General features: G+C 36.5%; 1 protein-coding gene across 1 annotated transcript; it reads left to right on the forward strand.

Moving 5' to 3' along the window:
* Nucleotides 1-5,834: 5,834 nt before the first annotated feature.
* Nucleotides 5,835-11,446, forward strand: LOC127835346 (uncharacterized). Its single transcript, XM_052361727.1, has 3 exons — nucleotides 5,835-6,576; nucleotides 7,002-7,873; nucleotides 9,653-11,446. Exons 1-3 carry the CDS (start codon nucleotides 6,316-6,318, stop codon nucleotides 10,890-10,892), a joined length of 2,373 nt encoding a protein of 790 aa, XP_052217687.1. The 5' UTR covers nucleotides 5,835-6,315; the 3' UTR covers nucleotides 10,893-11,446.
* Nucleotides 11,447-25,226: the final 13,780 nt, after the last annotated feature.

Genomic DNA, 25,226 nt, shown 5'->3' on the forward strand with positions numbered 1-25,226 from the left:
ACACTTGAAAAACGAAAAAAACTCCAAATTTATATGTCTTTATTTTTAATTAAAAAATTAAACAAGGAGCAGTAATTATATCATAATTTCAACACTGAAATACTTTGAATTTAACAAATAACGTAAGTGCTCTTACTGTATGTCAGAAAATATCGGAAAATATATATTCTTGAACAATTCACAAAATGTCAGTTACCCTAGTTATGACATTCAGTAGATGATATGTCTTCCGATGGAGACGGCTCTTGTTTTTAAATTAAATGATTCAATTTTGTATATAATAAAAGGAATATAACGCAAGTCAATTGTTACAAGTGCTTGTATCAGTCTCGTGGCTTGCGCTTTGATTGTAACCAACTTGTATTGCCAGCTGGAAAGAAAAAAATGCAAGTTAAAATTTTAAATTATTGGAGTCCTGAGTCTGACATGCTACGCACTTGTACCCAGAGCTCCAGATAACATTTTGGTCAAATTCTTATTTTGCCCCCTATTTTAAAAATTAATTATTATTTTATCCCCTATTTCTAAAATTTAATCTTACATAACTCCTTATTTGTTAAATTGATTATTTCAAGCCAGGGCTATTGCTATTTCCATGGCTCAGCTGTTCTCCCGGACAATGAATCTGAAGGTTTTAAACCGATTCAGAGTCACAGTCATTTACGCATGAGCTTATAGGTTCATGAATTATTGACAAAACCATACTTTGGTTATTTGGTGCTTGAGAATCTGGTTGAAAGAATTCATGTGGTGTGAATTTTTTACACATAAAGGCTTTTTTTGCTTCCGAAGCTTAAATACACACCTTAAGTCGCCTCTTTTGATTTTTTATTAGGGATGGCAAAATTATTCGAATATTCGATTGAATGGTCAGCATTCGAATAATAAAAATGATATTCACATATTCTTATTTTTATCCAAACGTAATTTCGCCAATATTTAATGACCTGCGAACCGCTTACTAAAAAGCAACCGAAATCACCTGGGAGTAACATGTTTGACGTGACGTTCTTCGTGTCAAACTGATGACGCGGCCCGTATCAGTGTTGATTGCGCAATGCAATATACACGCTCTAAGAAAGGCCCTGACTGTTGTTTGCCAATGGGGTGCCAATTAACGGATTCAATTGACTGGCGAATAATAATTAAGTTTTGTGATCACAGTATTTACAGACATTAGTATGTGTGAATTACTCGCATCGCGCAATGCAATATACTTACTATAAATCAGGGCCCGAACTGTTATTTGTCAATTAGGTACCAATTAAGGGCTTCAATTAACTTGCGAATAATAATTTAGTTTTTGTGATCACAGTTTGAACAGGCATTTAAATATGTGAATTATCCAAAGTATCAGATGATATAAACTAAACAATCATCAAGGAATCATAATTCAAATCTGAAAATGCAACCAGCCCCTTCTGCAGTATGGAATACTTTACACGGTCTGTGGATAAGAAGACCGCAACGTGTAATGTGTGTAAACTTAGTTTTACATATGCGCGGTCTGCTACAAATCTGTGGAATCATTTAAAAATGAAATTCTATGACACGATGTTTTTCATTCTATTTGTGCCCGATCACAGTATCGGTCATAGTATTAGTCGACAGCGATACCATTTTTCGATAGCAACGTTAATAAACAGCCTCGTATTTAGCAAACAGATATAACTTACAAACCAATGGAAATAAACACATAGCAAGGTAAAATCAATCCAGCTGTTTTATGCGAATATTCGAATATTTGATTGAATGAATTTGTGAACATTCGAATACCGATATTGGTATTCGATGCCATCCCTATTTTTTATGTAATGACCATTGGGATTCGGAAAAATGGCCCAAATTTTGAAGGAAAGAAAACACTGACATGGGTGTTTCAATTATGTCGACAAAAATGTCCATGAAGGAGCTTCGTCTACCATGAAATTCGCAGTCGATAATACAGTTGAGATGAGAGTAGACAATGATGCACATGAAAGCTTTCCAAGTCTTGAGTTGACATTTTGAATGAAAATTACTGTGTTGATGTGCATGGTTGCTTTGTAGATTATCAAAATGAAAGAGACTTAGTATTAAATGCTGCTAAAATCTTATCTCACAGAGTGCAATTGGAATTATTCATGTTTATTTTATGCTTTCCGATGGTTTATAGAGAAATATCAGTGAATTAAAACTGATAATTTCACTGTTTCAAACAATGAAAATTATCAGTGAAAATTAATATTGCAGGAAGGAAGACCAGATGATGTTGTTAAAAAGGATAAGTATATGGTTGCTCAGTCTACCACACAGGAAAGTATAGAAATATCCAATGCTAATACAAATGTAAATAAAACAACACAAATTTTAACTTTACAAAATTTGCTTACTCTTGGCCCAATTAATGTTTTGTCCGTCACAACTGAGTTTGGTCTACAGGATTCTGTTCTTGGACCCTGGGAGTATAAAAATGATCATAACTGCATCGTAAAGTATACCATTCAAGGCTCAGACATCAGTCATTCAATTCGCCTTGATCACATGTTAACAAGAGGAATACCAACTACTAAAAGATCATCCCTCGCTTTCCGTTGGTATTCATGGATTCGTTTGAAGGCCATTGCAACTCAAAAAAATTTAACAATAAACTCAGTCCTGACAAATGAGGGTCAATTTCTTTCACTTCTACACGAAGTAAATCTTTATTACACTAAATCTTCAAAAGTTTGTAGAGATGAAGGCTTAGAGCCAAATCGTGGACCACAATCCCATGAAGATGCTTGCAATTTAGAGCGCCTTCATTATTATGGAAAGGGCACAATAAAATACTACAGAAAAACAACTTTCTTGCAGCTAGTTGCAAAAAGATATGGAGAAAATGTAAAGGCTGAATATTTGGTAGACCCAACTACACGACTCATAAGTTGCACAGACTATGAGGAAATATTAAAGGACGTTCATTCAGAAATTATCCACCGTTATTCAAGACACGAGAAGTTGTTAGAGAACTTTGCTGGGCCTCAATGTAATGAGGATCGTCTTAAAAATGAAAGGATCAATTTTGATGTCAAATTTACATCTGCCTCTTCTAAGGCAAAACAGGAACTTAACACAAACTCGGACTTGTCTTTACAAAAAGTATTAGAACCAACAGAAGCAGACATTAGCGAATTTTACCTTAGAAAATGCAATCTTTGCAGCAAAGTCCGATGGTTAGGAAAGAGAGCAGCTGAAAAGTTTGTCTTGGGCTCATATGTATATGGTAACCTTCAGGCCACGACTTTTATATTTCTTGGTTTACAAAACCGCCGACCCTAATTTTTGGAAAATGGGAAAAAAAATAAAATCGGAAAATCGTCTTTTTTTAAATATTTTATTCCCGACCGCACTGCAAAACGAGCGAAACGAGAAAAAAAATCGATCTGGTTTGAGTACGGTTGCGAATAAAATCAAGTACGTACAATCACCGATTGGTTCACATATATTGCAGAGATCGGGATATTTTTCAATGTGACACATTATGTACCAGTCCTTTTATGGGCACTTCTCAAAATTTATTTCGGGTAAAAATTACAGACAATAAGAAAATCAGCGTCAGTAAAATGTCGACCCCATCAAAATTTATTTCCGAGTCTGTGACGCAACTATATTGTTTAACATGTTAATTATATTAAACAAACCCGATATTATAGTAGATAAAAAGTATTTGATAATTAGTATAAATAATCCAATAAAACACTGCCATTATTTACGATATATGTGTTTAGGAATTTTGTTTCAATGCTTAGGGCCGAGTAATTTCGGCAAATCGGAACTCAACTTGCGTAAAACACTTGCTCAATTAACAGTTAAACTCCGCCTCCGTTCTCTGCAAAAGATTCGAAGGCGGAGCTATGCACGTGCTTTTATTAAATTGGAGGATTGCAATTGAGAAACAAACACACGATTGGTTCGGCATGTTGATTGCTAGACAAAGGAAGCCAATTTTTTCGGCGCGAAATTTGTCGCTTTATTGCTTCCGACAGAAAGCGGCTTTCCTTTGATGACGTCAAACTGTCAATTCACACAGGCTGCACATTTTCGGAAGACTTTAACTGACTCCTTGTTTACAATTCCAGTAAACAAAAACACTTGCTAACATTAAACTTTGGATTAAATTATCAAAATAAAGCAAAAGCGAAGTTGACAAATATGATTAAATTAATTCGCGTCAGTTCAAATAAGACGTTTTGCTTTGTAAATCAACGAGTTTTCATGACAACAACAACTTTGACAAACATTACCGCGACGACGCATGGATCGATCTACCTCGATTTTTTTCATGCACGATCTCATAAGTCGAGTAAGAGCAAACACATACCAGGTAATTTGTGTATGAGTAGTTTATCTTATATAAGATTTATGCAACGGGCATCGCATTGCGTAATGGTGCGCATCGAATTATGGAAATGAAGCGCAGTTTTTCGTTTTAATGGGAGAAGAACGCATGTCATGTAACGGAGTGTTTAAAATTGCCTGATGTTACAAAAGGTGCTTTTAGGACTCATTTCATTTGAAGATATAGATGTGTTTTATTGCATAATTTGATTTTTTGTCTCTGTGTTAAGGTTATAAAAGATATGTTGTCTTTGTTCTGATGTTATTAGTATTAACTTTTTTTTCCAATGATGTTTTTTTTTTTTTTTTTTTTCGACCGCCCGATGGACCATTTTCAAAATAATTTTTGTAAACCAATAAAAAAAAAAGTCGTGGCCTCATAAACAAGTACATTTCTCCTGCAATCTGCTTCATGGCACTTCATGTGATGAGGAAAATGACATTATTCCTCTTCCATGTTCTGAACAAAGTCCACAACTATGGGTAGCATACAACAGTCTGCACGAGTCAAAACTTACACCAGTTGCTTTTGTGTTGAAAACAATAAGCGAAGTTAGTGCAGGTGTTGAACATGTTCAGATAATGGCAAAATATGCATGCACGAGTCAAGAATTTGACATAATCAAAGGCATGGCAGTATACACTCAGTCTCTGCCTTCGGCATGTGTGAAGTTTGTTCAATCTTTGACTACTGGTCGATTTAAGTCTTGTAAAGAAATACCTACTTTGAAAAAAGGAAAGCTTAATATAATGAAACCACGTGAAGCTCTTGTTTGTCAATCATGGTTAGATCATAGCGAGCTGTCATCTGAAGACCCATCTGCCCAGCACACTGTCCTAAATCTAAGTGGAATTCGTGATCTCCATGCAACATATTGTGCCATGAAGATGATCCATTGCTCTCAATGTGGAATGTGTTCACCTGGCTTTGAAGCAGATGCAGCTAATTGTATAAACGTCCCTGAAGCTGGCCAACAGATTCCACTGTCGAACTCTTTTCTTCTGCAAGCTTTAAAGCAGTCTCAGGTCTTAGCAGGGTCTAGTGTCACTCTCGACTCAGCATTTTCAAGTGCTAGAGTTTATAATGATGAAACAGTAACAGGGGTATGTACAAATTGTTCAAAATTTTGTAAAATTGATGATGGAATTGTAACATTGCTGCACAAAAAGTCTGCTGGTGAAGAGAGTTCTCAGGGAACCACTGTTGATAGTCAACAATCTATTGATGACAATATTTCAAATATAAACCCTTACGGTCCTGAAAATCTGATGGCTCTTGATGTTTTTCAAGATGAGGCCTCATATCAGCATGAAATGTTCATGGACACTTTATCTCAGGCTGAAAAACTTGTTCTGTCACCGATCCATGCTGTAATAGTTATATTGCGTTCTCGTACAAATAATATCCCATTCTCCAGATATGGATCAATATCTTTTGCGATAAAAGAACCTGTCAGGGGTGAAAGTTTTCCGTATTATTACGGATTTCCGTAAATTCGATCTTCAGTCAGGTCGTTTTTCCAAATCGTCCAGATCCGAGGAGATATTTTTTTTGGGGGGGGGGGGGTAACCCCTACCTTTGATTTTAATCGGACCCGAAGTTTAACGGCTACAAGTCGAAATAAAATGTCTCCTGCAAAAGGAATCTGGTACGGATACGAGCCAAATGATCCTTCGCCGTGCAGAAGACAGCATGACGTCACCTCATTAGAATAGTCTGGCAAAATCTGCCGATAATTTACGATTCCTTTGTCTCCGATGTCTACGAAATGGTTTACAACACGGAATAACTCGAAGTAAATCGGAATCTGACTCGGTTTCCAAACACGCGTTTTGATTGGTTTACGTTAATCGGTCAACCAATTAAAATCAACGTTACGAAAATAAATCTCTCAAAAGCATATGGCGGACAAGTTGAAGTAACTTTTTTCCGAAACCCAAACAACCGATAAAATTATGTATTTACCTCCGGGGTATAACACCAAAGAACTTGAAAGTGGTGTTAAGAACAAGTGGCGATGGGAATGGCTCAACGAAAGAGGCTCTCTTGGTGAGAAATGGGGAGATTGGCTGAAAAAACCAAACACTCCGGGTAGCGCCTATTGTGAAATTTGTTTCAAAACGATAAACTACAAATCTAATGGGAAGAAGGCGTTCAAGTCTCACGCTGAGGATGTAACGCATTTGAAAAATTACCGGACGTGGAAATCAAATCAGGTGAATATTTTTAATATCTCTTATTTGTGTTTTTTTCCCACCCGTATCGAATGATCGGTGGCGAAGGTCTGGATAACGGCGGCACGAATTACCCAAATCTACCAAAATCTTCCCAAATCTACCCCAAAACTACCCAAATCTACATAAAAATAATTATTTTACATCATGTTTGTGTGATGGGCACTATTGTTTTGTTAAATGCTTCATTCTTCTCGTGACAATATGTAATTTCCCAATAAAAATACTAAAATCAAATATAGGTTACACACCACTTACAAATTGATTTCTGTTCTGCCCCTGTCAGTCTGAAGAATTGTTCAATATAAGAGCTTTTGTTTATTATGCTGGTTACCTTAGGCATACTATCATTATTACTCTGATTAGGGATAATCATCTTCAAATACTCATTAATTTGTTCATTTCAGGTCCTACCTGGGTCCTCAAAAGCCAAGCCTGAAACGGAGTCTATGCAGGACAGAGTTGCCAAGCAAAGAGCTATTACAGCTGCTTTTATTAGTGAACACTGTTTACCATTCAGTATTGCAGAGGACTTGCTGAACTATGCTAAGAGACTGAGTGAAGATAAGCATGCACTGGGAAAGACAACAATTTCGAAGACGAGTGCCACATACATTATCACCCACGGACTTGCAAAAAGCTTCAAACAGGAAGTGGCAGACAAAGTCAAAGGGAAAAGTGTTTCGCTAAATTTGGATGAGGCCACGAATAACAATAACGATAAGATTGTAAACATTCTAATACAATTCTATGACGAGGAAGAGAACCAAATTGTCTTGCGTCATCTTGGATCACGTAAACAGAATCATGCTACTGCAAAAGATATCATGATGTCAATTGAAAGTGTTCTTGAAGAATATAAAATTGAGTGGTGGCAAGTTGTAAGCATGTTGATGGACAACTGCAGCACAATGCGAGGTGTGCGTGGGGGTGTTGAAACGCTTGCACGTGAAAAAAATCCCAATATGTTAGATGTCAGTGGTGATAGTATTCACATGATCAATAATGCGGCAAAGACTTTACTCAGTAACCTTGATAAAGACATACAGCCTTTCTGTTCAGATCTGTTCTATGACATTGAGGAATCTCCAAAGGTAAAAGAGATCTTCCATGAATTGCAATCCTTCCTGAATATTTCTACTCCAAAGCATCTGATTAGGCCGATCTCAAGTAGATTCCTCCAGATGTTAGACGTCTCCACCAGAGTGATAGAACTTCTAGAACCCCTGACTGTATATTATTACAGTTTCCTGTCCGAGGAAGAAAAATCCAGATATAGGTATATATTATTCAGAGACTTTATGTAAATTGCAATCAATTTTTGTGCTAAAGTTAATCCATTTATGCATAGTGGACTCTTCTGACCTTAATAGTTAGATGAGTCAATTTCCTCTTAAAGGAGTTTCTGGTATATTTTTCTATTTTTAGAATATTTCTTACAGAAATTTCTTTGTTAGCAAACAGTGTAGAACCTGAGATCTCATTATGTAGCTTCTCATCAGGGTCAAGGCCTTTTTGTAGATGCTAGGCATAAATGGGTTAAAAATTGAATTTCTATTGTAAGTATTTCAGAGTTATGGTATCAATAATTGCAAAGAGTTTTGGTATCAATGGCAATGTATATGTTACTTTATGGACTGGTTTAATTTTTGTAAATCTAGTTTGTAAATAAAAATATTTCAGAAGTTTAACATTTATCGTACCAAAAGAAATCATTTTCACAAACATATGCATTTATATATATTATAAAAAATTGCAGTTGTAGATGAAGAGGTAAATATAATAGTTTAATGGTAATAGCATAGATACATATTGCTATTTAGCTTTGCTTCAATAGCTATATCATACTAACTTCTACAGAGCTCCAGATAAAGGTGACTTTCCCACTGCTAACATTTTAATTTTTGATCAAAACCCTTTGTTGCTGGTACTCATTGAAATCGTCTCAATGAGATAATTCTAATGAGAACAAACAACAAAGGGTTAAATGAACAATTAGCAAGTTAATTACTTGTGAAGACCCTTTCACTCCTCTTATCTAGAGCTCTACTTCTATAGATACCTTTTTAAAAAATTCTGCTTGGCTCTGTGTTATTTTTTATGTATTGGTGTTGGTTGTTTAGATTTGTGGTTATATATTTATATATAGATAGTCTACTGCTTGGTGTACATGGTATCATTATCTTTACACTATCTGTGGAATTTGTCTTTTCTTATATATGTGGTAAAACATTATCTGTCTGCAAAATTGTATTGGCAATAACATATACTATCTTTCTTATATGCTGTGAACCTTGCTTCATATAACAAGACTGCCTTTTCTTCATTCAACTGCTTAAGATGGTTGTGTTGTATTTTGTAACAGTATAATATATTTTGTATTATAATTTCTTTTTGATGTGAAATGTATGGCATCATGGTCTTTGCTCAACTTTATCGACATTCTTTTTCATTTTCTACATTAATAAATTGATCTCTGAAAAAGTATTACTTAATGTTAAAACATGTTAAACAGTAAATGATATTTAACTTATTTTAAAATTTAAAACAAAAAAATTATTTATGAACATGATGATAAATATATAATTTTATTACCTGATGCCTTATATAAATGGAATTAGGAAAAGGTAATGTTGCAATGTTTTCGAACTGTTGACCTATCAATAGTTTTACCTTTTATGTTGAAATAGTTTAATGATAAACAACATTTAATCATTATTACCTAATGCCTTATATAAATGATAATTAATTATTTTTGCTATTTTCTCGTCAAAAAGTTGAAATTTAATCAGGTGATAAAACAGTTATTTCATGGATGCTTGGTGAACAATCAAAATTGTTGTTGTCTGTATCAGGGCTGACATTTGGAACTGTTCTCATCGGCCTTAGGCAACAGTTCCAAAGTCATCCCTGATACCTTGAGACAACAGTTTTGACTGTTCACCAAGCATCCATGAAATAACTGTACATATACTATTTCACATGAGCCAATTTCACATAACCGGAGTGCATTGTATATCAAACAGGCTTTTGATACTTATTTTAATATGTTTCACAGGACAGTTGTCAGCAAGATTTTGACAGACAAGGAGGTGTTGGACAAAGCTCAGGCAGCCATTGTGTTGTTACAGATGTCCCAGGAGAAACAACAGAAATCCAAGACAAGCTCTGACAGGAAAGAAAGGATCATCAACAGTCTATTTCAAAATAGAAGAGAAACGGAGGCCATGTTGAACACATATCGGGGTCTGCTCCTCACTTTCCAGGAATATGTGAAGGCTTTCCAGGCAGAGAAGCCCCTAATCCATACACTTCACACAAGAATGTTGGAGGTCACCAGACAGTTCTTGGGAATGTTCATTAAGCCAGAACATATTCCTGACAGAGTGAGTGACTTGGTGAAACTAGACGTTAATGACCGTGAAATTCAGAAGGCTGACAGAGACTTGGGTGTGGGGAAGTTTGCCCATGTTGACATGAAGAAAGCTAGAATGGACAAGTCCTGTCAACATTGGGTCACAAAATTCTATAGCCATCTTAGAACTGGGTATGTCATGGCTGCCATAAAGATGCTGAAGATGCCCCTCAACAATCACACCATCAGACAGATGACAGTACTGGATCCTGCACTTGTCGGTCACAGTCAGGTTGAACAGGCTATGAAGAATCTTGGCAAAAAGATGCCACAAGTCCTGTCTAAAGAAGACCTTGGAGCTTTGTCCCAGGAAGCTTCCATATACAATGTTGACCTGCAGGTAAAGGATCTCCAGGCAAAGTATAAAGAAGATGATCGTATAGACAGTGGGTACTGGGTTAAAGTCTTCGACCTGAATAATTTCTGCGCAATGAGATACCCAACCATTAAGAAGCTAGTCATGCCACTTTTGACTGTGTTTAGTGGACCACTGATTGAATCAACATTCAACATCATGGACGACATTATTGAAAAAGACCGGACAAAGATGACAGTTGTCAATTATGAAGCCGTAGCAATTGTGAAGACCGCTCTTAGGAAAAAAAATGTGAAAAGTACAGACCTTAAAGTCACACCAAATATGAAAAAGGCCTGTATTTCTGCTTACTCCAGTTATCAGAACTATCTGAAGGAAATGAAAGAGGAAAAGAAGAAAAGAGAAGATGCAGTTTTGGACTCTTCAGTTCAGCTGTTGAAACTTGAACGTGCCAAAAAAATTGCAAAGTTAGTAAGGTTGAAGAACAGACATTCAGGGATTAAGAGGAAACCGGACACAAGTAGCGATGGAACAGGAAGGAAGTGGAAAAGAATAAAGAAGATATAGTTCTGAACTTCTGGTGTATCATGAAATAATGTTTTAACAAGTGAAAATAATGTGATTTTTAATGCATGGTTTAAGAGAATTAAGAAGCTATTTTATTACAAAAATTAATTTTTATCTGATCAAAAGACACTACACAAAATGCTTCATTTTAATTTCAAAGTTTAATCTTTTGATAGAAGACAAATTAAGTGCTTCAGTAATTTCTTTAAAAAATATCTAGATAAGATATTCAAACTAATTACATAAAAATACAAGAAAGAAAATGTATTACTGTAATATGTTCATCAATGTTAATCTACATGAAATTTTAAAGATATTTTCTACCCAAACTGTTTTTTTCTGTTTTGAATAACTTAAAAATACAGGTGTCTTTAAGCTCAGGAGAAGTGATTTCTTCGTTTTAAATAAGCTAAAATGCAGGAGCTTCCGGGGGCCTCCGGCCCCCTGGACCCCTGGCCAGGGCCTTGCCCTGGACCCCACCGGGGGCCCTATCGGCCCCCAGGCCCCCAGATTTTTTTTTCAGTATTTTGGGTTTTTTCAACTTTCACCCATGGAACCAGTCAAAACTAAAGCTCTTCCATGGCACACTTTCCAAAAGTTACCATTTGTTATCATGGTCTCTAAGCAAGAAGATGGGAGCATTAATGAAGCTAAAATTAATATGGCAAAGATTGTTCATGCAAAAGAGCTTATGGAGCGTGAAGTGACTTGTCCTGTATATGGTACCAAAAGACCATTTTACAGGTACTGTGATAAGGTTCATACACCTTTTACAGTAGCTGCCATGGAGAATCTAGCAAGTCAGCTATCAGATACAAGCACAGCTGTTTACCCAAATGGTTTAAGAAAAATCAATGTTGAGCTGATCCATGAGCGTGCTTCTAAAAGATTAACTATTCAGCTGTTCTCTGAATGGATAAACTCTGGTTTTATTATCGGAAGTGGCATAAAAGATGCGATTCTAATTGAAAATCAAAAAGCCGCATCCAGCTGCCTTAACATGGAACAAATTGCAAATCTAATATGGAACGATCTAGCAAAGTTCATACTAGAGAGTCAAACTAATGACAAACTTAACCATGATGAAGATCCAAATGAAACTATAAAAATAACACTCACTGATGTTGTCTTGTACGGTGTTCAGAGGAAATGGCTCAATCCTAGCACAGATGTTTCAAATGCATCACAAAAAAACATTGAACAGGTATTATTACCTGAAGATGAATTAAAAAACCTAACCTACCTATGTTGTGAAGAAGTAGAACTTCTCCTAAGGGAGAGCAGCAATGATGAAGGAGATTCAGGTAGTGTTGCACAGGGTGGAGTTTCTAACTTGTCTGAAAACCCAGAGCAAATTCTCAAGAATGGAATGCAAAACACAGTGTTACAAAGGATCTCAGCACCAGATGTGGACCGTCAGAACCCTGTTGCTGAGGATACACAAGGATACCTACAAATGGCTTTCCCGGATGTCTTCCTCACTGGTGATGCATGTCCACACCAAGAACGTCCTCGTAGCATTAAAAATAAATCAGGCAGCTACAAATTTGCTTACCTGTATTGGGTATGCACACAAAAACGAGCGATGGTCAATACTGAGCTTCAATTTCTAGTTCATAGCATGATTAAACGAGAACATAGCAAGGGAAAGGCCAAGCTCGCTCTGAAAAGTGATGCCTTTGAAACAACTGGAATACCTGTAAAAGAGGATTTAATGCAAAATGCAGAGCTTCGTGACTGGACCGTATCAAACCTAATGATGTTCAAGTCATCAATACCGGATACAGCTCCATTCTTGAAAAGGTCAAGGGATGATGCAATAGCTGTTCAACGGGATTGGGAAGAAAGTGTTCCTTGGCGAAAAGACAAAATGCCAATGTCAATTATGCTGTTCCAGACTCGTGCTCCACCGTATAACCATCACCCGGCAATTCACAACGTCTGTCCAGGTACAGAGACCCTCTCCATCCAGAGTGACCAAGAATTTTTGGAAGGTCGGCGAAGAAACGTACTACAGTATCCAAGCATCGTATCGTTTATGTGCGCATTGATGGCAGAGCTGGACACAACGTTTTTATCTAGAATTAGATATGATGGTGATGCCTATTTTACACGGTTTGAATGGGGTGCAAATGCCAATCCACATGCTCATAGGCTGTATTTTAGTCGTGAATTCAGTCAGCACATGGACAGCTTGAAACTAAATATACAAAACTGCCTTCAGAGTGCCAAAGACGAATGTTTAAATACTGGCCAGGATCTCGACAATCCTCTTGTTCAAGACACTATCCGTACTAGGGTACTCGACTGTTGGGATCATGCTAGGAAGGATTACATTGAATATATGCGACCATTCTACACCAACTGGAATGCAGGTTTACTAGCAGATGGTAAAAACAAGACATTTGATTTCATCTATGAAAGGACCTCCGCCATCTGCAGACTGAACATGGCAAGTGTGATAGACAATGCCCTCACAACCGGTGATTTTTCAACATTGGACACAATATATGTGACTGTTGTCAATGGAACATGTCGCCACTTAGGTCATACAGGAATAAACGATCAGCCTTCAAAAACAGATAAATGTGCAGTGGTTAAGAAAAAGCAATTAACATGCAAGGAAACAGGGAATAAACAGTCCACAGAGGTTATTACCTGTAAAAGGCGAAAACCGCAACCAATGAATAAAGTACCCACCATTGAGCCTGACAAACACAATAAGAAAATTTTTCAACTTCAGTTTGAATGTAACGACAAATGGTTTAATGGTCATGATCCTTTTGAGATTCTGCATGTTCTTAGCAATGCTGATGACAAAGCTGTTGTGCCAGAGTTTCTCAGAAAACCTCCAGTAATAGAGGTCAGTTGTTGCCAAAATAAAGACAATGGGGTGCAGGACTTAAATCTTGAGTTCTTTTCAGATACTGGTGACTCTGCTACAGAGTATGTAACTAAATATGCCTTTAAAGATGCAATTCCCACTAAAACATCTAATGAAGTGCTCATCACTGCAATGGAGAAGTTGCAAGATGGTGAACCAATAAATCAAGGTGCTGTTCAAAAAATGTACAATAGCCATGCCATTGCTGGAACAACATCTATCTTTCAGGCAACTCACCTCAATCAAAATATCCCACATGTTCTTTCAAATGTTAACATCAAAAGTTGCAGTGTATCTGGTTTGTCTCTGCTGAGAACTGACTATGATAAAAAAAGATGGCGAAAATTACATTCTCCCACCTCTCATTAAACAATTTGATGGGCGACATGGCACAACAGCTGTTTTCATCGAATGTGGCAAAGAGTCGCCAAAACTGAAGGCAGAGATACAATGCAACATGTGTCTACATCAGTTTTGTGACTTGTTTGATGTTAAAGAAATTAAACCCAATGATGGGGGGGAAAGATTCTTACAATTTAAAAGAAGAAGTACTGCAAGAAATGGCAGATTAAATGCATTAAAGCTGATACCTTGCCATGGTATAAGAATGGCAAATCCCCGTGGAAAACAATATTGGCACTATTGTAGAACACTCTGCCTTTGGAAGATTCCTTGCCACAAAACTACTGACTTCTCACCAATTGCTGAAGATGCAGAATCTTTAAAGAAAGCTTGGATTGATCTATTCAATCAAACATTTCTTGATGGTAATGGACTTCCACCATGGGCATACAAATTTTGGAAACATCACCATCTTCCTCGAAACAACAACTCTGATTCAGATTCATCCTCAGACGAAGATGTCGAAGAAAACCAGCAAGCTTGTGCAGTAGATGCAACTGATGACACTAATCTAAGCAAAATTAAAAGCAGTGAATACGATTCCGCTTCAAAACCGATAGCACGCCCCGGAAATGAACAGTTTTATCAAAACCCCGTTGATCGCTTGCGGTCTGCCCCGCAGCAGGGCATAGATTCCAAGCCATGTTTCAGTGATTCTGACGTTTTAGCCAATCCTGAAGGTGTTGATTTTATGAAGAGCTGGCTAGGAGAAAATGTTATACCTTCTACCGCTGAAATACATGCTCATATTTCAAATCTCACAAACACACAAGGAGTTTTGTCAAGTAATTCATTTGAAGCATCTTCATTAAATGATAAACAAAAGATGGCTCATGACATTGTTGTTGATTATGTTAAAATTAGATTAAATTGGGAAAAAAATAAACAAGCACCTCCCCCAAACCCCTTGCGTCTCATTCTAATGGGCAATCCAGGTACTGGAAAAAGCTGGACACTAAAATGCATTATAAGCAGTGTAATAAGCCTCTTACAATCTAACCCTGATTCAGATGCACAGGTAAGCACTTGGACAGACAGAATCAAACTTGCAGCTCCCACAGGAGCTGCATCAAGTCAGATGTACTTCAAGTCAGAGACTTTGCATCGACTTTTTTGTATACCTGTCCATCTAAATGAAAAAGATTTGCGTCTGGAAGAAACATCTGCCACATATTCCAAACTTTTGCTCAATTTTGACCCCAAAAAATTCTTTCTCCTCATTGTTGATGAGTTTTCCATGCTGTCACGAGAGATGTTTGCCTTTGTAACTGAACGACTGATTCAGTGCAACATTGATCTCGACAATATTGGCATTGTTCTTATTGGGGACCCAGCACAGATTCTTCCGATTGCAGCTGAACCTCTCTGGAGCGCTCGTTCGTTCACGCATGAAAACAAAAAATGCAGTTCCCTTTCTATTAATGGTTTGATAAGGTTTAGACAGGTCTTCAAATTTCCACCGTTACAAACAATACCAAACTATGACAAATGGCAATCCTTAACATCGCCTAAAGATCGTCTTTTATCAGATGATATTACTGCTTGTCGGAAAGATCTGATGCTGGGCCAATTTGATGCTGTGTTTTTGACTGAAGTCAAAAGAACAGATGTTGATCCCATTAGTCAACGTTTCACTGGAAAAGTGCTTGTCAATATGAGGTATGGTAAAAAATGCAGGGAAAAAGAAATGCTTTTCCTTAGAAAAAACTGTGCAACAGAACGTGATATGAAGATGGACGGGAAGTGGAACAGTGCACATATCATCCATGGGTATCATTTTCATTCAAAAAACCATGAAAATAGGTCAACTGTTGAGTCTGAAAATGCAAAAGCTCTTCTCAGACATCACAAAATAACAGGAAATCCGATAATGCGAATAGACTCAATACATCGTCCAGAAGCAAAAGAAAAGAAGCTGACAGCAATGTCTGCAAAAGAATTTGAAGGTGCCCCACCCAGCTGGCACGCATGCAGGGGAATGAGAGTCATGCTCTTACGTAACATTGCTCCAAGTATAGGTCTGTACAATGGATCATTACATACTTTGGTGGGACCAATATATAACAGGGACAGCATTGTTGCTTCTTTAACTAGTGCAGATTTGAAAACAGGAGAATTACAGGACTGCATTACTACAAAACCAATTGATACATGTGGAAAAGTACAGCAGATTCCCCCAAAGAGTGTATTGCTTTCTGTTGATGATGTTCCTTATTGTAAGGATACTGTTGATGAGTTTCCTTCAGGCGTACACATGACCTGTAAGTTTCAGGGTCCTAGTAACCCACCAGAAATGCCTGATTTTATGGTAATAGAAGCTTCCAATTACTCGGGCCCAAATATTTTAAGAATACCAGGATGCGAAAATTATGTCCCAATTCCTCCTGTTGAAAGTTATAAACAAAAAGCTGGGAAGACAAAGTCAAACATACCCATGACTAGAATCGCCTTGCCACTCGAAGGAGGAGATGCAGCAACAAGTTTTAAAGGACAAGGAGCTAATTTCCCATTGGCTGAAGTTGATCTGGATGGCTGGTTTCATGTGCCTGGCATATTCCTGGTTGCCATTTCTAGGGTTAGAAGTCCCGCCCATCTTCATATACGTACTTTTCCAAATTACATGGACCTTAAAGTACAAAGGCTTAAGGAAAATGTTCTTGATGCACAAGCATTTGAGGAAGCCGTAAAAGTTAAGTCTGAACGCATGTACCGACATAAAAACTTTGGCGACCCATTTTGGACTACTCATTATAATGATTTGGCAGACAGTATCATAGATCAAGCTTTTGCAAAAAGGTTAAGTATCAAAAAGGACAAAGAGGAACTGATTCGCATCGTGCAACTTATGTTTATAGACACCGATACAAATGTTATTATGAGAGTGCTTGAAAAGTTGATCGAAACCCAGGAATATCTGGTAGCTGAAGCAGCACCACACATAAGTCAAGAGGATTATGAAACCTTGACTAATTACCAAAAGAACAAATCTGTTAAACCAAAGGTTTTAAAAAGACAATTTAACGATAAGTTATCTCTCGGAGGCCCATCATGTGACATTAAGAAAAGGAAATTACCAACCCCAAAACAAAAATTGTCACCTCTTGATCCCATACCTAATGAAAATTTGCTGTCCCTAAAAACTCGACCTGATATTTCCAGACAAACATTTAAAGGTTTGCAAAACAGTGGAAATAATGTGTGCTTTTTGAATGCCCCAATTATAGCTCTTTGCCATACCAGAAGTTTTGATGCCTTCTTAAGGGAGTGTCAATACTTGCACCAGCAATGCTCTGGTTACCACCTTCAAAATGAGATTTGTCCTCTTTGTGCACTGAATGAGGTTGTAAATCGTGCCTATCGGCATCACAATTTACCCCTAAGGGATCTCCCTAAAATGCCAATTATAAAACTAACAGAGTCCCTGCTCCCTGGTTGGCGCCTAGGAATAGAACACGATGCGGATGAGTTCCTTGTTAAACTTTTTGACCGTCTTGATCAAACATACGATTGCCAAATCCACAAGGGAACTGTCAAAACTACAAAAACATGTCAAAGTTGCAGTTCCTCAAAAATCAGAGAACAATTCCGATCCCAAAGAATCTTAATCAATCTTGTAGATCTAGAAGAAGCACAAATACGTATACAAGAGGGCATCAACAAATGGCTAATGGAACAGAAATTGCTTAATTGTGAACATTGTGGTGAAAAGTTACATGATGTCAAACGTGAATTGGTCAGACCGCCCAGTCTCCTGATAATAAATATTCATCGTAGTGCACAAAAGAGAATCTCTCTTGATAATAACATTTTTATTAACAACGAGACCTATGAGTTCAAAGCGTCTGTCAATCATCACCACCAACACTACACTACTGTTGGGTGTGTTGATAATACTCACTATATTTTTTACAGTGATGAGCGTGTTCAATTGTGCCACGGAAATTTAGAGGAAACAGAACAACAAAATTTTTCCATAAATACAGTGAGAACACCACTTGAAGAATGTGCCATTGTTTTAATCTATGAACGACAATTGCATTTATAACTTAAAAATTACATCTGGGAAATAAAAGCCATGTCTCTAATGGAACAATTAATATTCAGAAAACATGAGTACATGCATGCATGTAGGCACCTAACATACAACTGCTAGGCACATATAATCAATTTTGTTTACATAAATCTGATATTACAGACAAAATCATGTTCACCATCATATCAGAGATTTCGTATTAAATGCAAAGAGAGCCTGCGACGCAATGGATGAATCATCTTCGTCAAATCTATTTAACAAATAAACAAAAAACAAAATATGTACGAACATGTCAAACAAATATAATCCCAATAAATAGGTTGTCGGAATAAACATAGGAAATTTGTATCAAAACATAAATAGACTACTTATAACCTGTATCTTGTCGGCCCACTCTGACCCATCAACAATAGCCACGAGAGGTGTCGCCGAGCAGGGCATAGATGACAGGTCCCTCGACATGCGTCATCGGCTTCTTGTCTATTCGCCCTGCTCTGGCTGCATCTGTTGAAAGGCACATAAAATCGACAATTTTTACATAAATCTGAAATTATCATCGTCAAATCTATTTAACAAATAAACAAAAAACAAAATATCTACAAACATGTCAAGCATAAAAAATAAAATCCCAATAAAAAGGTTGTCGGAATAAACATAGGAAATTTGTATCAAAACATAAATAGGCTACTAATAACCTGTATCTTGTCGGCCCACTCCGACCCATCAACAATAGCCACGAGAGGTGTCGCCGAGCAGGGCATAGATGACAGGTCCCTCGACATGCGTCATCGGCTTTTTGTCTATTCGCCCTGCTCTGGCTGCATCTGTTGAAAGGCACATAAAATCAACAATTTTAACATAAATCTGATATTACCATCATCAAATCTATTAACAAATAAACAAAAAACAAAATATCTACAAACATGTCAAGCAATAACAATCCCAATAAATAGGTTGTCGAAATAAACATAGGATGTCAAGCAATAACAATCCCAATAAATAGGTTGTCGGAATGAACATAGGAAATTTGTATCAAAACATAAATAGACTACTTATAACCTGTATCTTGTCGGCCCACTCCGACCCATGAACTCAATCTTACTTTACTCTCAATATATGCTGGAAAATGCTGGATAACGGAAAAGCATCTTCATGGGATTGAAGGGTGATGAGTTACATGAAAGTTTATGTTGTGTGTTATGTAAATATATACATGTTTCATTGGGTTTTTGTGCATGTAAATACTGTAAAATTAATGTTGTTTGTTATGTAAATATACATGATGTTTGATTAGGTTTGTGTTAGCATTGGATATTAATTATTAATATATTATTGCATGTAAAATTGTAAATACTGTTAGATTAATGTTGTTGTGTTTTGTAAATATAATGTTCTCTAGTAATTAGTTTTTATGCTCTCCGAAATAAAATTTTGGCGGAGCATATAGTTGCCAGTTTGTCCTTCCTTCTGTCACACTTTTGTTACATTTTCTCATAGCACCTTTAAAACTTAACCAATCTCTTTCTTATATTTCCAATATTTGTATGAAAGTTAATAACAAATAATTGTTTTCATCATCAGTATATGTTAATCTGGCGAAACATGAATACATTTATTTATTTTTTATTATTAATACTTGTAAAACAAATCTTTATTATGTTCAACTTCTTTATTAAATTCATGTATGTATGAATATAACACTGTATTATGTGAATTTGGAATAAGACATCAAACTGCGAATGGACATCATTTTGGTGATTTTCTCAAACAAAACTATTCATTTCATGATCTACATATATTTTGTAATACATTATCTATAATTTAAGCTTAATAAGAAATTTTCCATGACTTTTTCATTAACAGTGATTGAATTTGTATCATTGAAAGTGTATTTTGAAACCGTGTGCATGCGCAGCATGGTCACAGTATCATTTCATGAGTTTTTTTTTTTTATTAATAAGAAATCCAGTTTTGAAGTATAATCAATTTTAATGATGCTATTATATATGCAAGTATATGTTTTAAGTATAATTTGTAAAACTAAAAAAATGCAACATATAAAACTGCATATTATGCACTTTTGATAAAACACAATTTATTCCCAAATTGATGTCTTATTCCCAATTCACATAATACAGTGTTATATGATCTTTACGCGATCAATATGATATTTAAATATTCTTATTTGTTCTCACATTGACTTAATGCTTTGTATAACTATTTTGTAAATGACAAAAAACTGTAAAGTTTACGTCAATAAAACAATCTGTGTGTCTGTCTTATTTGGCATGTAGGTACCTTGCATGGACCTCTACCTTATGATGAGGTTTGAGGTCAATGGGGTCAATGTCACTGAGGCTAATAATAGATTCTAATGTCTCACTTTTTTTACAGTTTGTCATAGCACCTTCAATAACTAACCAATCTCCTTCATATTTGGCACGTATGTACCTTGCATGGACCTCTACCTTTTGATTAGGTTTGAAGTTACTGGGGTCAAGGTCACTGAGGCTAAGAATAGATTTTTCTGTCACTCTTTTGTTACAGTTTCTTAACAGATCTCTTTCATATTTGGCATGAAGGTACATTGCATGGACCTCTACCTTATGATGAGGTTTGAGGTCATTGGGGTTAAGGTCATTGAGGCTAATAATGGATTCTTCTGTCACACTTTTGTAACAGTTTCTCATAGCACCTTCAATTCTTTACTGATCTCTTTCATATTTGGCATGTAGGTACCTTGCATGGACCTCTACCTTTTGATGAGGTCACTGGGGTCAAGGTCACCAAGGCTTATAATAGTTTTTTTAGGTGGTTATTAACACATAGATTGACAAAGCCCGTCATCGGGGAGCATCCATCAGTTTTACTGATATTCTTGTTTTTAAGGTTTTTGTCAGTTGATTTTCTTAATTTTAAGTAAAATAGCATTTGCAAGCAATATCAGAAATGAAATAATTCTTTGACCGTGAAATAAAATTGTATAACTGAGCAATTGTTAAATTGCTAATAACATTTACAGGGTGCAGCATCAACGGGGTTCAAAATAATGTTGTGGTTACGGTTCCCCAACAGGGCCTATTATTTTGCTGCGACCCTACATCATTATATTCAAAATTAAAAGCCAAAATAAAAAAAATCGCGATAAAATTAAAACTGTACTGGAGGAACGTTTTTTAGCCACGTCAACGTTTTTAACGGAGTGCGATTTTTATGCACGCACCGTTAGCATCATGGGCGAGGCACTTTATGTATTAAATGCATAGAGCGTCTGTGTTGCAATGGAGAAATCATCTTTTTTGTCAATGTTATTTAATGTTTTACGTAAATAGTAGTGCTGTGCCTCCGAACACAAGTGACACTCGGATTTTTTGTAGTGCTGTGCCTCCGAACACACGTGACACTCGGATTTTTTTGAAGTGCTGTGCCTCCGAACACATGTGACACTCGGATTTTTTTTAAAGTGCTGTGCGTCCGAACACATGTGACACTCGGAATTTTTTTTAAGTGCTGTGCCTCCGAACACAAGTGACACTCGGATTTTTAAACTACAAATGGGAGAAGCATGATAAGGTGATATAAGCCGAGCCTAGGAACATTGAATCGGATGGCGCCCGTTGATACCCCTGCCACTGAGCAGCTAATACGAGTTATAACTATAATTAAATGCATCGATTTGATTATGATGCCAATCCTACTAAATTCGATTTAATTCTTTAATATATAGCCATAGATAGTAGAGTGCCCTGTACTCTGACTATTTGATACAGAAAGGTCAATGTTTTATCTTTACCTGAAATAACGACACGCGATTTGGTTAATTATTACTTTGGTCATCCAATCAATAAGCGGGTAACAGTCTACTTTCGGACAAAGTGTAAAAATGGCTGAAAAAGTTGTGGCCGAAAAATTGTAATAATCAGATGCGCCTATGAAGCTAAAATAAAAAGTGTGGCAGTATTTTGGGTTTCGGGATGGTAGCCCTCCCTATAAAATTACATATAAACTTTGCTTCACGGACCTGATTTACTATATTTTTAGCTTACCTGTCACAAAGTTACATGGTGAGCTCACAGTACAGGCAATATGTACTTTGACAAAAACGCGTGTCCGCGGTGTTCAATTGTCCCAATGGGTGACATTTGGGGGGGGGGGGGACACACTACTGACCGCGGTGTTCGGCGAACACCTGAAATTGCCGCGATTGCACGCTATCGTAAACGGGAACACCCGTGATCACCGCGATGCTGCGCAGCCACCGTAAACACCTGTCTGTGAGGATCATTCACACGTTTTAAATGTACATGTACAAAATAAAATCATATACTTTATGTACATGTTGATATTATGTGCACATTTTTATGTGTACTTAAACTCGGGCAGTACGTTAAGTCGGAAACTGAAACTAAGCGTTTAGATGATCAATACTATTAACTTTTATGGTGTTAATCAATGCAATTGCCCTTTTTGTTTTCACAAAATTGGGTTTCATTTTTCCCGATTTCCAGAAAATGACTTGTACATGTTGCATGAAATCTAAATATAGCGTGTTACAGCGTGTTTGATTTTTATTTTATTCAGATGAAATGTCAATTCCAAATAATTCGCAAGCTACCCCGGTACTTAGGAAGAAATTCACTACGAAACTTTATATCGAAATTAAAAGATCCCAATGTTGTCTGCGCTACAAAGATTTTGTGTCAAAAATAAATACACCCATGCCAATTTTTGAGCGCTTTTTATGGTTCAGAACAAAGAAAATGAACATATCATGGGCATATATACATGTATTTATTTGTGGCTACAATTTGTAACAGAACATGAACTCTACACAACGCGCACACTAGGCGTCAGGTGATTTACGAATGTTGCAATACACCTGTTCTGATTGGGCGCTTATTACATCAAATCTTTAAATAGAAACATGCAGAAATTCATTTGATAGTTTAGAGATATGGCGAATGTTGTGATTTTTGCGTTTCTATCACACTTTTATCTGTTTAAGCGAACACCGTAAAATGAACACCGCAACGAGTGGCGTTTGTCAAAGTACACGTTGCCTGTACTGTATGTGATTGTGTGTTGTCTGGCGTCCGTGCGTGCGTCTCTCAACAGTTTGTGTGAACAGTAGAGGTCACAGTTTCAATCCAGTCTTTATAAAATTTGGTCAAAATGTTTATCTTGATGAAATCTGGATTGGGATTGTTTTAGGGTTGTCTGGTAAAAAACTAGGTCACTAGGTCAAAAACTAGGTAACTAGGTCAAATAATAGAACAACCTTGTGTAAACAATAGAGGTCACAGACAAACAGACAGACAGACAGACAGACTGACAGACTTGTTTATTCAACACTTGCACATTGTACATCGTCTAAACACATATATTTACAACTAATATGTCAACATGTTTTCATCAAATATGTATGAAATTAAGTCAGAATGTTATCTTGATGAAATCTGGGTTGGATTGTATTTGGGTCATTTGGGGTCAAAAACTAGGTCACTAGGTCAAATAATAGAAAAACGTTGTGTAGGCAATAGAGGTCACAGTTTTCATATATAATTCGATGAGAATGTTTATTTTCATGAAATCTGGGTTGGGATTGTATTTGGGTCACCTGGGGTCAAAAACTAGGTCACTAGGTCAAATGATAGAAAAACCTTGTGTAGACAATACAGGTCACAGTTTTCATCCAATCTTTATGAAATTTAACCGGAATGTTTATCTTGATGATATCTGGATTGGTGGTTAATTTAGTTCAAATAGGGTTAAAAACTAGGTCAAATCAACAACGACGGGTAAGACACCCCCAAACTCAGAGTTTCGGTTCGAGGGTGGGGAGGTGCCGATGTGTCACTCCTTAATGTGGCTTCCTGTGAACGCTTTGTTCTCAGGGAACGGTCCAAAGCCCGTGTAAACACAGATGGGGGAGAACACAATTTATGTGAGTAGGAATATAAACATACTAATGAAACATTTCCAATCGATGTTTACATTTAGCATTTGTTATGCGTTATTTTGCCATTTACAGGCGACTTTTCACCCAAGAAAAACTACATCGAAGTCAGCGCACCAGGTAAAAGGCCTGGTAAATGGCCCAAATATCAGCCTCAGCGTAGTTTCTTTTCCTGTTCTTCTTAACTTTAATTTTATTTGATATTGAAATATATGTATTATATATAATATGTTTTTACACATTTTATATAAATTCATAAATATTTAACAAAATCGTATAATCTCGCTTTAAAATTCTTGTTGTTAGTTTAAAAGTTATTTAGCAGTTTTAAAGTTGTTCTTTTGACTCAAGTTTATGGTGTTTCTCCAACTGATGAGTCCCGGAAACACGGTACGAGTCGACAAAACATTAACAGTAAGTAAAGTTTGTAACTTCTGGTCATAAGCATTATTTCAATATGACCTACATGTACTGTAAGAGAAAGACGTATGGGAACCTTTTTATGCCCTCAAAGGGTGGCATATAGTTTTTGAACTGTCTGTCTCTCTGTCAGTCTATCTGTCCGTCCGAAAACTTTAACATTGGTCAATATTTTTGCAAATTTGAAGATAGCAACTTGATATATGGCATGCATGTCTATCTCATGGACCTGCAAATTTTGACAGGTGAAATGTCAAGGTCATTCTTCAAGGTCAAAGGTCAAATATATGGCTTCAAAGTGGTGCAGAAGGGGGCATTGTGTTTCTGACTAACACATCTTTTCTTATACCCTACTTAAAAGCAATTATTAATTAATGTAATTTTTGTGCTTGATCCAGAAGTTCACAAGTTTACTTTCTGTAATGTTGGGCAGTCTGCAAAATTAACCCAAAGACTGATTGCCAATGCGATGAAATCTCGGCACTAGCGATAGAAAAATTGAATATATATTGCCTGAATTGCAATGAAAAAAATTCAGAGCAAATAAACCAATTACATGTTATAATCAATTACGCATTCCAGGTGTAAATTCTTACAGTGACAACGCTTAATTACTTCCCTTAGTTTTCTATCATTAGT

This window comes from Dreissena polymorpha, chromosome 6 (assembly GCF_020536995.1).
Source record: "Dreissena polymorpha isolate Duluth1 chromosome 6, UMN_Dpol_1.0, whole genome shotgun sequence".
Lineage (NCBI taxonomy): Eukaryota > Metazoa > Mollusca > Bivalvia > Myida > Dreissenidae > Dreissena > Dreissena polymorpha.

Bases quoted from the DNA above. Each gene is read 5' to 3' on its own strand.
- LOC127835346 (XM_052361727.1), top strand. From the start codon at position 6,316: ATGTATTTACCTCCGGGGTATAACACCAAAGAACTTGAAAGTGGTGTT. The intron at 6,577-7,001 runs GTGAATATTTTT...TGTTCATTTCAG, and splicing joins GGACGTGGAAATCAAATCAG to GTCCTACCTGGGTCCTCAAA. The intron at 7,874-9,652 runs GTATATATTATT...TATGTTTCACAG, and splicing joins GAAGAAAAATCCAGATATAG to GACAGTTGTCAGCAAGATTT.